This window comes from Notothenia rossii (genome assembly GCF_949606895.1).
Source record: "Notothenia rossii genome assembly, chromosome: 4".
Classification (NCBI taxonomy): domain Eukaryota; kingdom Metazoa; phylum Chordata; class Actinopteri; order Perciformes; family Nototheniidae; genus Notothenia; species Notothenia rossii.
Window position 1 is genome coordinate 5,717,263 of NC_136902.1, and position 14,304 is coordinate 5,731,566.

Here is a 14,304-nt window from a genome sequence, read left to right on the forward strand (position 1 = left end):
TCTCTCTGCTGCCTGTCTTTATGTTTTCATTTCTTCGGTGTGCCTGCAGCCGTGTGACAGTTTAAATACTCCTACATGCCTGCTGGAGTGTGTCTTTCTATGAACTAACACACCCTCAGTTGGTCTTTCTTCAGGTGTGTGTAGCTCCCCTCCTGTACTCTAACCCAGTCTGTCTAACCCTGGCTTTTTTTCTCCTCCACGGCCTTCCTGTTGAACGTGTCAGCATCTATAGTTTAAAGTTATGACGCCAGATAAAGATGCTCACGTGTTTAACGGCTCAGTTTCCAAATCTTTGTCTGTTTCTCGTTGTCATTTGTAACCTAAAACTCGTTTTTGTGTCTTTCTTTCTTCCCCTGTACCACTAACCCTCCTGTAATCCCCCTCCTCTCCTCCTCTCCCTACAGTATGTGCAATATATATATATGCCGTTAATAACTGAGCATATACCACGGCCTGTCATGAGCTATTGCTTAATTATAAAATGGACAAGTCAAATCAAGCAATCTGATTGGTTCTTAGCCGTGATATACTGAGCGTATACCACGGGTAGAATTGTAGTTACTTTTCACAACAAGTCAGTATCCCTCCACGTCTGAGAAAAACAGTATACCGTTGCCTTCTGCACAAAACATAGTGCCTCAGGCCGAACCACGCCCCTTAGCTGTGATATAATGAGCATATACCACGGCCCCTCGTGAGCTATTGCTTAAATATATACCTGGCTGCTATTATCTCTCAGAACTGTTACAGGATGTGTATTTTTGTAAATTGTGTAATTAGGGTCTGAGACCAGAGGTCAGCGAAGACCCTATTGTGCTCGCTCGCGCAGCAGAACACACAAAAACATTTGGAAAACGACGGGCGAAATCACAGAAATACCCATCACAACATGGGACACACACACGCGGGCACACACGCTTGAATGCGCCCACGTCAAACAATTCATTATCGATATCGATAGGATTATTATTATTTTTCCACTTTGAACGCAAATTTGAAAAGTCACCTAAATGTGCACGCGCGTCAGGACTGGTGAAAAACATAGACTTGTGAAATGGGTTCCGGAAGTTTGCGTATAAAATTGCGTATAGGCTACGCCCACTTCAGTTTTTAACGTAAACTCCCCCCACTTTCACGTAAACGAACAAAAATCGCTGCGTATATCTAGGGTGCGGAGACGAACCAAAAAGCCTCTTGGAGGTGTATAAAAAAAAACGTACAGGAAGTCGGACATTTTAAATGTTCTGTTAAAATGCGATTCATCACGATTTGACTCCCTCTCTCCTTTCTTCCCCCCCCCCCTTCCCAGGTGAATGGAAAGGCTCTATCGCGGCTCTCTGGAGACCCCCCCCTGGACCCTGTGTTGTCCAGCCTCCTGCGGGGGGGGGCCCGGAGGAGAGCCGGGCTGATGGGGGCCCCCGGTGCTCTGGTGCCTATAACCATGGGAACAGCCGACTGTGTGGACAGCTGCACGCAGACAGACATCAGCTTCCAGCACATGTTGACTCTGGGGAGGAGTCAGCATCCCTGTGGAGCCCCCCCGCCCCCCGACAGCCCGCCCTCCCCCCCGCTGCCGCCACTGCCGTATCTCTTCGATGAACTGTGAGGATATTATCCCTGTCAAAACATTGTGTCAGCTCATCGGACGTTTAGATTATAGTTGTTAGAAAAATCTCACTTGTCACCGGCTTGAGCTTCAATCTCAGGATCCATGTATCTGTGATCCTCTCCAGAATGGAAGTAGTCATCACATACAGAGCATCAACTAGTTCCTGAACAGTGTCCTTCACATGCTGATATCCAAGAGAGGGAGTTACCCAGTCACAAGATGGAGGAATAGAAAGCAGTATTCAATGTTTACTTCAGATTAGCTCCACGTCAGAAATGAGCATGCTTGTCACATGTCTCTCTCCATAGAGGCTGAATCATCATGTTAATCACATAGCTATCATATGCCTCAAACAGTCCTGATGCTCTTCTAGGTAATCACACATCCTGTCATGTTCACAGCTACAGTTGGGATACCTTTGTTATCATGTTACTCTCATGTTGGAAGATACATTTCGTATTTTCCCAACAATAGTCTCAAGTTTGAAGTTGATGCTACAATTACTGACATTTATACTTATCAAACTACTCAGTTATTTATTTGTTTGTGTATGTATGTATTAATTATTATTTCAATGATCAGAAATATCTACTAAATCTTTCTTGTGCATAACTTCTTTAGTATAATGTTCAAATTAAAGTAAGTATTGCAAAAACAAGAAACATTAATATAGAGGAAATGTAGATTATAATCATGTGAACAATTATTATAATTATTATTCCTTCCTTGTTTTAGCAGATGTTCTTCTTTAATACACACAAACATGCCTGCAGTAGTTAAGGGATTAAACACTGAGCAATTACACCCATTTAAATCCCAGATTATATTGTTATGTTTGTTATGTTCCATGTCATATCTTCTTGGTCTTTCCCCGCCTTTGTTTCTCCAGTTGTTGTTGTTGATGTTTAAAGCCCTGATTACTAAAACATTCGGTTGTTTACTTAACCTCCTCAGCTTCATAGAGCCAGTTTACTACGACCCCACGGATTACTTCGACATCGCTCAGCATGAAGTGGACCGCCCGGACGAGCTGGAGTACGAGGTGAGGGTCTTCAAATATATAGAGAGGCGAATTCCCGCCCATCTACTTCCGACCTATGGGACCTTATTTCGGAAAAATAATGTATTGAAGTCAATGGGGAGAGAAAACGTATCTTTCGATCCCGTTTGAATTGTGCCACGAATGATGTTTGTCAATCTTAAAAAATCATTTCCATGTCAAAAAAGTCACAGTTTGTCGTAAAACTGTTGAAATATATGACTAATTTTCACCTCTTTTAATATCTTTTTAATGTAGTTCATTGAGCAGTTTCACACAAAGAAAAGTGTTCACATTTTTACGACACATTTTCATTTTTTTGACTTGCAAAATTATCTTTTAAATGTTTAAACATCATATGTGTAATTCGTGGCACAATTCAAACGGGATCGAAAGATAATCTTCCTCCCCATTGACTTCAATACATAATTTTCACAGGATGTTTATCAATTCAAAAGATAATTTTGCAAGTCAAATTTTTTTAAATGTGTCGTAAAAATGTGAACACTTTTTTCAGTGTGAAACCGCTCTCCCGTCTCGCCCCACACACCAAGAGGGCCCTCACGTTGGCACATTTCACTTCTTTCTTTCAGAATGAGGCGGAAAGTATTAAAAGAGGTGAAAATCACTACAAGTCTGGGCATGTTGAGAGCTGTACATACACACAAGGGGAGTTAGTCGGTTCCGTAAGAGCCAGCATGCGGGACCGGGATTCTGGGATTTGTAGTCTTTCTAGTTGTGTATTTTTCATAGTCTTATATTTCAACAGTTTTACGACAAACTGCGACTTTTTTGACATGGAACTTATTTTTTAAGATTGAAAAACATCATATGTGTAATTCGTGGCACAATTCAAACGGGATCGGAATCTTTCTCTCTCGATTGACTTCAATACATAATTTTTCCGAAATAAGGTCCCATGGGCGGGACTTCGCTTCTCTATACATTTAAACTCTGCTGATGTACGAGGGGAGACTTTAGATTTAAACTCTACTTTGATCTGCCTCAGGAGGTGGAGCTGTATAAATGTCGTCAGCAGGACAAACTGGGGCTGACGGTGTGTTACCGGACGGATGATGAGGAGGACCTGGGGATATATGTGGGAGATGTAAGTGAGATGAAAAATCTAATTTGAACATTTCCTATTTCTTTACACTAAACAACAAATCCTACTTTGTTCCTCCAGGTGAATCCCAACAGCATCGCTGCGATAGATGGACGCATCCGCAAAGGAGACAGAATCCTACAGGTACAGCTTTCTAGATATTAGAGTGGGGATAACGTGACTTTATGTTATGCCATCAATAATATTTCTTTTCTTTATTATTCTGTATGGTTTGTCTGTTTTCGTTTGCTCACTGTTGCACTACATCACATCATTGCATATTTATAATGACAATAAAGGCTTTCCATTTTATTCTATTCTATTATTTCTACTATTTATAGGTAAAAACGAGAATGATTATAAATCACCTTTTTCAAGAGTTTTCTTGCCAAAACGAGCAGCAGCACAATTACAAAAACAATTTGAAGTTAAGGGAGAAAAAATAAGAGTAGGAGAGGTATAAGATATCAAAATGTGTTCAAAAGATCTACAGGTGTCTCTGCTTCAATTAATTTAAAGCCACTTTAAATGTTCTGATGAAAATGAAGTGATTTTGCAGCCGATTCTGAGACGCAGGAGGTGTGTGTGTGTGTGTGTGTGTGTGTGTGTGTGTGTGTGTGTGTGTGTGTGTGTGTGTGTGTGTGTGTGTGTGTGTGTGTGTGTGTGTGTGTGTGTGTGTGTGTGTGTGTGTGTGTGTGTGTGTGTGTGTGTGTGTGGTCTAGCATTACTATATTTGTGGGGACCTAAATCTGTGTGTGGGGACTTGCATCCCTTATGGGGACAAAATGGAGGTCCTCATGAGGAGAATCATTCATTTTAGGGTGAAGACTTGGTTAGGGTTAGGCATGTGTTGGTTATGGTTAAGGTTCAGATAAGTCTCCAGGAAATGCATGTAAGTCAATGTAATGTCCCCTGAAGTGATGTATACATGGTATGTGTGTGTGTGTGTGTGTGTGTGTGTGTGTGTGTGTGTGTGTGTGTGTGTGGGCTGAATGATTAATCAATTTTAAATCGAAATCGCGATTTTAAATGATGCAATTATCAAATCGCAAAGCCTGCGATTTTTGTTTTGTTCTTCTTGTGTGTCAGTCATCCACACCAATCAGAAGTGCTGTGCTCCACATGCAACAGTCATTGTTAACCAATCAGAAGTGACCCATGATAGAAGGTGATAGACAGATTGATCCAATCACCTGCCAAGTATTTTTGAAAGAGCCTGCCCTTTCCAAATGGCTTCCAATGGAGCTCTCCTCGATGGTTTGGTGAAACCGTCTGAGTCAGGTTAGTAATGCTCCATCACATGTTTCTATTACAGGGAGAATCTTAAACTGAAGCTTGACTTTAAAGCAACCCAACGGAAGTTTCATGTAAGTTTAGTTCTTTCACTCGTAGCTCGGGCTGCTGGGGTGCTAGAGACGGGAGCACGTTGATACGACCTTCCTAGCCGGAGATATGGCCGCATGTTACAATAAACTTCCGTTGGGTCGCTTCAAAACAAATATCGCAAATCGAATTGCAATATCTGTCAGAAAAATCACAATTAGATTATTTCCCCAAATCGTGCAGCCCTAGTGTGTGTGTGTGTGTGTGTGTGGGTGTGTGTGTGTATATATGTATCAGAATAAGATCTAGTAGCGAGGACAATCATTTCCTAGTTTCACAGATCAAAGGAAAGAAGAGCAAAGCCAGTGTGGTCGTGAGGCATTTTCATAACCATTCAGCTACCAAGGCGTTCGGATGTGTTTTTACGATAGGAACAGGGGTTGCATAACTCTTCACAACAACAGTTTGTATGACTTATTAATTTATTATATAACGGAGCAAACTGAAACCCCTGGTGCAAAATACGTCTGGAGTGGAGCCCTCTTAATCCAGCCTTATTAAAGAAACGGATAACAGTGCTTCTGAATCCTCTCATCTATAGGACGCTGAATGTCATTACTCGTGCTATTCATCAGCCTATTTCCTGAAGGTTAACTAATTGAATCCAGCCTGGGGTTTAAAGACTCTTTAGTTTTCTGACTTCAGCTCCTTTTGATCTCCTCTCAGATCAACGGCGTGGACGTCCAGGACAGAGAGGAGGCGGTGGCCCTCCTGACCCGAGAGGACAGCACCAACGTGTCCCTGCTGCTCGCCAGGCCAGAGGTGGAGGTGAGCAAATCAAATAGGATGCAGGCTTCAGGGAGGAAGGATGAGAAAGGAACCTAAAAACTGACCTTCATCTGCTTATTTTCAGCAGGAATTCAGTGTAAATGTGGACAGAAACTAAGATAATTGACCTCAATGACCCTAAGTACAATTTAGATTTGTACTTAAAGGTGGGGTAGGTAATTCACTTAAGAAACGCTTTTTGTTATATTCCATGGAATGCTCTTAACATCCCGATAGCAATGAATATATTAAAGGCTTTGACAATAAATACATTAAATAAATATCATCTGTGGAAGCCATGGAGCTGTAAAAAGCACGACCAATCATCTGAGCCGGCTCGGCTAAAGTAACTGGATGGCCTACCTGCCTGTCAGCCTTCCATCTGTGCACACACTTATCTCGTGCCCTCATTGGTCATGTGTGCGTTTGTGTGTGTTGGAGGAGGGGCTCTGTGAGGAAGTGGTAGATTTTTTTCGGTTGTGTATTTTCAAACTCTAGCGCACTCGAGCTGGTTTCTCTGTTTTTACCTACCCTACCTTTAACTTGTGTATTTCCATTTCCTGCTATGTTATGCTTTTACCTCACCAGATGTTATCGGCAAATATTGTATTTTATATAAATATTTAGGAAATTAAATATGATGTAGTCTTCAGGGAGGAAGGAAAATATGACCTTCCTCTCCTTATTTTGAGCAATAAATCAGTGTCCATGCCTGGGCAGTGGGCAGTGGTGGACAGAAGCTAATAACCTACTGTCAATGACTAAGTACAATTTAGATTTGTTCTTAATTTGTGTATTTCCATTTCCGGCTATTTTACGCTTTTTCTCCACCAGATTTCATAGGCAAATATTGAATTTCACACAAATACATTTTTTCGAAGATTCAGATGAATTATTTTATATTATAAGATCTTATTGTTTATCTAATATGTCCCACATCCTCTATGTTGTTGATATTATCATTTGCTTTTTAACTTGGCTCATTTACAGCCATGTTTATTAATGTGCATTGTGACTGATTTATTTGTAAAATAAACGAAATATATCAGATCCTCTTTTAGCAGGAGTGACATGAACATGATAAACTCATTAACGCATCACTAATTATAATCCAATAATCTGTACTTTAGGTACATGTGCATACTTAAACATGACATTGTGATTGCAGGACTTGTTCTTGAGCAGAGGTGATCCACTTCGGTAAAACACATCATTAGTCCACTGCTGGGAATATACAGGTAGAAGAAACAGAAAGAGTATGTGCTCTACTCTGGGTCCTGCAGGATGCACAGAGGCAGAGAAAGCGAGAGGGGTAGAAACATGACAAGTACACAGATAGTGTGTGAGGGGGGGGGGGGGGGACAAATAGTGTGTGTGCTCAGAGCTAATGTTGTTTCGCTCAAGGTCAAAGTGATGCAGATATGACACACACCAGACAACCCTCAATAACACGCGTCTGCACAATGACCTGTAGATACAACATGGAACTAGAACGTAGATGTTTACGGCACACCATTGTTAAAATCCAGAGGGAAAAGAAGGACTCTGAATTTTCCCTTGAAGTGTGTTTTATAGGTTTGAGTGCATGTAAATGGTCTGCAAAGGATTACATCTCTGTGTTCCCTCCAGAGGGAGTGCAAGTAGGAATGCTACAGTACACAAATACACAGTTAAGAGTGTTTGCATTGGATCAAAATATAATGAAGTAACAAAAGTACTCGTTATTCAGTGAGAGCCATTTCTTATGTATTTCAATGTTGTATTGTAATTATTAAGGCATTAGTGTGTTGTTGCTTTAGTGTTCAACTTGATGGGTTGAAGGTTGGGTTTATTTGAATTGACAACATGTACTGCAGGGTAGCTTAACCTATAATCATATATAATAATTTAGTACTTTAATTGTATTTCATATGAATAATCTAAATCGGAAAAATAGCTATCTTAAGCTTTAAAATGAACGTAGTGGAGAAAAAAAGTACAACATTTGTCTCCAAAATGCAGCTGAGTTAATGTAGAAAGTCTCACGATGTGAAAATAGTTAAATAAAGTACCTTACATTCGTACTTAATTACAGTACTCGAGTAAATGTACTTTATTACACTCCATTGTTAAAATGAGCCAGACAGGATCACAACAATCTGTATTCTGGCTGCGTTTGTGCAGGAGCTAAAAGGCTCATTAAAACACACACACACACACACACACACACACACACACACACACACACACACACACACACACACACACACACACACACACACACACACACACACACACACACACACACACACACACACACACACACACACACACACACACACACACACACACACACACACACACACACACACACACACACACACACACAGTCCTTGCATAGCTATAGCCTGTGAAAGGCTGGCAGGATGTGTGTCGCTCCGGCCGGCGCTGCATTAGGATGCAAGGGAGCGAGGAGGAGTCATCAGAAGGAGAAACGCACGGGCAGATTAAAGCCTGATCGTTTGTCTTCAGGGAGAAACAGAGAGAGGTTTTCGGAGAATAAGAACGAAGATAATCAATAGTTTGTCTGAAGTCTGCACGCCGCTCACGTTCAAATCAGACCAATTAGCCGAGATCTACTGCGCTCTGAGGAGAGTTCGCTCTGATCAGCTTCTGCCATCGAAACAGCTCAGAGAGAACAAGATGCATATTTTAAAGAGAAACATTCTGGATATGTATTCTCTAAACTTTCAATTAAACATATTCTACTTGACTAGCTATCGTATGCAGTGATGGGATGTAATGAAGTACACAAGGCCAAGTGCTTTAGTAAAACAATTAAGAAGCTTGTACTTTACTTTTTATTTGATGCTAATACTCTCCTACATTTTGAAAGCTAATATTGTACTTCTTATACTTTACAGATTTAGATCATTGTTACACATTGAAATCAACCCAGCAGTATATCAAGTATTTAAAATAAACCCTTTACAACACTGACATGATGAACACATTAATGCAAAACTAATTACAATCCAATTATCTATAATTCTGAAATGGGTCATTTTGCATAATTAGTACTTTTACTTTTGGTACTTGGAGTATATGTTGATGCTCATACTTGTTGTACTTTAATATTTGACCAGATCTTTCCATTACAGTTTCTCGATTGCTAACACACATTTTATTTTTTAATTGCTCAGTTTCTCAGAACACTAAACACAATTCACAAAACCACACACCCAAAGTGCAAAACACCTCATTTCTCCTGCTGAGTGAAGAACTGCACTCAAAACTACATAAACACTTACCAAATGCAAACTTAAGCACCAAACATAACACACTTCATTCTTAATACTGGATTCTTTGACCACCCAACTACACCCTGCTGAGCATAATCTAAAGCACTTTCATCTTTTATGGGCTGTGCTCTGTACATGGAGATTTCTGCAGAGAAAGATTGCTTTGAGTTTACAGAAATACAGTAAATGAAGAAATACAAATGAGTCGTTGAAAAAAAATCATTTTATTCAAAAATCACATTGTGCAACATGCATCTCAGCACATAGTTACTCTGCTTCGGATCTCTCTAAGTGTGATGCATTGTTTGCCAACACCAAGTTTGTAACTGCTGCTTCCTGCGCCTCATTGAACATCCTTAGCCCTCCACCTGCACCTCTTTGTTTCTCAGTCCTTCAGATAAACAACAAAGACATAGTGATCGGTCAGTGTCTGTGTTGCATAACAGTAAGTTTACCACAGTCAATTGTGCAGGATGTTTGTACAGTTATAGTATGCAACATGCCAACAATTAAATTACAGTAATGAAGTAAATATGTCAGTTAAAATAATTGTGATTTTTGTATAATTTTAGTGTGTTAGCAATCGAGAAACTGTAAGTCAGCAACAGTAGCAGCTCTGAATAACAGTCCTTATAAATATTAAATCTATGCATCTCTCTGGAAAAATTTAATTTCTTCCTATCGAGTAGCTCATGTTTGGTTGTTTTTGGAACAATATTTTCCTAGTTGCAATGGAAATCAATGGAAAAAAAATAAAGCAGTGTTTAACCGATATTACAATCTCACACAGCACTGGCTCCATCTAGTGGCAGGAAAGGGAACTGCTACACAAATGCTGTATTCAACTTCAGAGAGATAGTTCAGATGGTGAGGAAGTAAGGTTGTATGGTGTATAGTTGCTTGTACATATCTTTTTTTATATAAGTAATTTCTATGTTTTTATATTGATTGCACCTTCTTTAAATATATTTCATTCTTAAATAGAGCAGGAAAACCAAATTCCCCTTGGATAAATAAAGTATTCTGATTCAGAAGTAGCAGCATGTATTACAAAAGCGTTTATTTCACAAGTCGTGTTAAACGTTGTCTGACTAAATACTTGTCCTTTGTCTGCTCACCTTTACGCCTTCTGCCATTCGACCAAGTTCAGCCACCTGTGCCTGTGTGTGTCTGTGTGTGAATACTCACCTGTATTTGTAAAAGCACTTTCTCCAGTTGTAAAGACTGGAAAAAGCACTATATTAATAAATGCATTGGATTTGACATCGCATATAAGCATTTCAACAAGTCTAACAAAATACTTTCCCTTTGTTTGTCTCTCCAACTTTACACCTTCTGCCACCGACCACATTTCACCATTACTCCCAGAACGACAACCAGCTGGATCCAGACGAGTTGGACTTGGAGCCGGTGGACAACGCTGACCACCTTCCCAGCAGAGCGAGGACCTCCGTTCTGGGCGGTGTTGCAGGTGGAGGTTTACTCCATCGCTCTCTGAACCGAGACTCGCCTGATCTGCTGCACGCGGTGCTGAGCAACAGCCAGGAGCTGGACAGCGGTGTAGGTCGAACGGACGAAAGCACTCGCTACGAGGAGTCCTCAGAACACGACCTCCTGGGTGACGATCACACCAGCGCCTCCAACACCAACACAACCAACACCCCCGGCAGCATGCGGAAGTTTCTCTCCGGAAGGGAGGATACACCGCCCTTGTTGCACTCCCAGGACCTCCAGTTCAGCACAGACTCCCTCTTAGGACTGGACTGTGGAGGATTCGAGCACGTGGAGCGGACTTATGCGGCCGATCCCGTGAGGATGATGATGCCCGGGCTCACCGAGGAGGAGTGCGAGCGTTACAAGGAGCTCCTGGAGATCAAGTGTTACTACGAGAAGAACAGCAATGCTCTGATGCTTCTGGAGGGTCAGGGGCTCGAACAAGAAGAAGGCGAAGGAGGCGGTGGGGTCTCGCTGGATGTGAACAGGAACGAGAGCCTGACGCAGCACGAGATGGCCCTCCTGGAAGAGGAGCTGCGCCACCTGGAGTTCAAGTGTCGTAACATCCTGAGGGCGCAGAAGATGCAGCAGCTGAGGGAGCGCTGCATGAAGGCGTGGCCGCAAGAGGAGAAGAACGGAGCGAGTGGACTCGGAGCCGGACGGTTGGACGGGAGTTTGGTCGACGAGGAGCCGTGCCACCATGCGCTGTCTGACATTAACGAGCTCCCAGAGAGGGAACGCTCGGATAAGGACAGCACGAGCGCCTACAACACCGGAGGGGAAAGCTGCAGGAGCACTCCTCTGGTCAACGATCAACACCCGTCACCCTCCACTGGGAGTCTGGAGGGAGGAGAGCCTCTTGTCCCTGCGACAGGTGTGCCTCTTCCAGCCTCTGCAAGGCACAAAGAGAGGGGGACGAGGGGCGACAAGACTCAAGCAAACCTGAACCAGACGTACTCCCCGCACTCTCACAGGAAGCGAGCCGACGCCAAGACATCCAGCCCAGGAGTTAAGGTCGGGTCTTTGTCCCGGGATCGAGGAACCAGACGGGGCTCAGATGGAGAAGTCAAACGTAATCTCAAACCCACAGGTGAGAGACCTGGAGGATACAGCGCTGAAAACAGCCCCTACCTGTCCCGCCGTGACACCAAGCCCCAGCAGCACTACCTGAGCTGCATGCAGCTGCGGTCGCCCTCCGCCTCCGAGCAACTCATGGATACCTGGGGCGACGACAGCCCGATGAGTTTGGGAAGCACCTGTAAAGACGTCGCTCAGGTGCCCTGGTCCCCTCCCCCTCCCCCGCTGCCGCCGCCTGCCTCGCCTCGCATGGAGTGGAAGGTGAAGATCCGCAGCGACGGGTCTCGTTACGTGGCCAAGCGTCCGGTGAGGGATCGCCTCCTGAAGGCGCGCGCCATGAAGATCAGAGAGGAGCGCAGCGGCATGACGACTGACGACGACGCCGTGAGCGAGATGAAGATGGGGCGCTACTGGAGCAAAGAAGAGCGTAAACAGCAGCTTCAGAAAGCCCGGGAGCAAAGGAGGCGTCGGGAGTTCATGATGCAGAGCCGATTGGACTGTTTGAAGGAGCGTGATAGAGATCAAGGAGGTGGTGGAGGTCAGCAAGGGGAGACCCAGCAGCAGGAGCCCACCACCATTTTGGAACTGTGCCACCGCAGAAGCATGAAGAAGAGGAGTCGCAGGATCATGGACAACTGGATCACTATTCAGGAGCTGCTGGCCCACGGGAGCAGGTCTGCGGACGGGAAGAAGGTCTACAACCCCCTGCTGTCCGTCACCACCGTCTGAGACACGACGGGAGGCTGAGAGTAACAAAGAGATTGAGTCAATTCAGTATTCATATGCAGAATCTGCAACGGGACAAGATTTTGGTGTGGGACGTGTTCCAAGAAGTAATGACCAGTGACGTTAGAGCAAGCTTTGGTCGAATACAAGCTAACAGTTCGTGTAAGAAGGGAAATATGCTAAATGTGTTGGACTAAAAAGCAACCCAGCGCTTATCGTCTGACAAAGATTTAGCTTCACATTGGACTGTAGTTTGGCTACTTGTACAGTAATGGTCATTGTCTGTTGAATGCAACTTCCTTCTTACGTCTCAAGTTGCCAATTGGACAGTAAGCAACGAAAAGGACGTTTTTGCCGGGAAACCAGTTGTTGACACTCTCTAGTTACCCCAAGAGGCTTTGTGTCTTCAGAGCAATATCTGATGGGTTTCGAGATTGCTGGGAAATATGTGTTTTGATCGAGACTATTGGAAGAACACGAGCTGCTTTTAGTAAAACTTGGCACGAAAATGTATTTTGCAGGCAAAGAGGTAATATTAAGAAGCACACATTAGGCCCCAACCTAAACATTTGGAGGGAGCTAATGACGGGAACTGCCAGAGTCAAAGCACACATTTACAATCTTCTAGATTCAAAACTGCAGATGCTTTACATAAATGCAGATTTACAAAAGCCACGCGATCATTTTTGAATGCGCTGAATCCATTTCAACCATATGAATGGACTCAGGAAAGGTTTTCCAGACGTTTTCACAAAGCTTTAACACTCCTCTCACACGGAAGGACTGTGATCGCTTTATCTTTCACAGAAACTTGAACCAGCTTTTCCGATTTGAATGTCACAGTCGATGCACAAAACAAGAAGAGGAAAGACGAGCATTTGAAACAACACATTCAGAGGGTTTAGAAATCATCGCTCGAGTTCTGTCTTCCTATATAAAAGGAGAGATGGCACCCCCTGCGGTTTAGCCATTAGAGGAGCGTTGCACAAAAGTAGTTTATGCAGGCCTCTACATTTGTATGAAGGAGAGAATAGAGGAACATCTAAAGTGGGGCTGAGAACAATGTGAACACATAATGAGCAAAAAGCCACTTCTGTGCCATAAAACTGTATATTTAGAGTCCGTTTGCTGAAGGACATTTTTCAAAAGGACATTGTGTGCCGGTTGATGTAGTTAAATCGTCTTCATTCTTGTAGTGTTCATGTACAAATGCTCTTTTAGGCGCTTTCACACCGGAGTACTTTTCCCATTTAGTTCCGATAGTTCCTGAGATTTTACGTTCACACCAAAAAGAGAACTTAGTTCATGAGAACTTTTACACTACAATAACTTATGGCAACACAAAAAAAAACATGAGCGGTGGAGTGATCAGGAGGTGTAGGCGTTCTGGCGATTTACATTGGGAGTCCCAGCAGCTTCTACTGACGCCAGTCCCCAGCTCCGGGGACTTCCGGCCGGGGACTTCGGGTGGCAGTATAGAGAGGCGAAGTCCCGCCCATCTACTTCCGGCCCATGGGACCTTATTTCGGAAAAATTATGTATTGAAGTCAATGGGGAGAGAAAACGTATCTTTCGATCCCGTTTGAATTGTGCCATGAATTACACATATGATGTTTGTCAAACTTAAAAAAATCATTTCCATGTCAAAAAAGTCACAGTTTGTCGTAAAACTGTTGAAATATAAGACCATGAAAAATACGAAACTAGAAAGACTACAAATCCCAAGTGAGTAAGTTAAGTGAACACGTTAGTTAGCATTACAGCCTTGTCATTTTTATTAGCCTTAACTTGAAGTAACATTAAGTAACACAAAAATGTTAAA

The 14,304-nt window shown here is 42.9% G+C and overlaps 1 protein-coding gene across 2 annotated transcripts in view; it reads left to right on the plus strand.

Moving 5' to 3' along the window:
* The window catches only part of LOC307035456 (PDZ domain-containing protein 4-like), a 30,922-nt gene extending 16,632 nt beyond the window's left edge, over positions 1–14,290 (plus strand). For both annotated transcript variants that reach the window (XM_079674760.1, XM_079674761.1), the window contains 6 exons: positions 1,310–1,602; positions 2,564–2,651; positions 3,658–3,756; positions 3,835–3,897; positions 5,803–5,904; positions 10,554–14,290. In XM_079674760.1, coding sequence (XP_079530886.1) covers positions 1,310–1,602; positions 2,564–2,651; positions 3,658–3,756; positions 3,835–3,897; positions 5,803–5,904; positions 10,554–12,485 — 2,577 coding nt within the window. In that variant the 3' untranslated portion in view covers positions 12,486–14,290. The remainder of the gene's footprint in view (positions 1–1,309; positions 1,603–2,563; positions 2,652–3,657; positions 3,757–3,834; positions 3,898–5,802; positions 5,905–10,553) is intronic.
* The last annotated feature ends 14 nt before the right edge of the window (positions 14,291–14,304 follow it).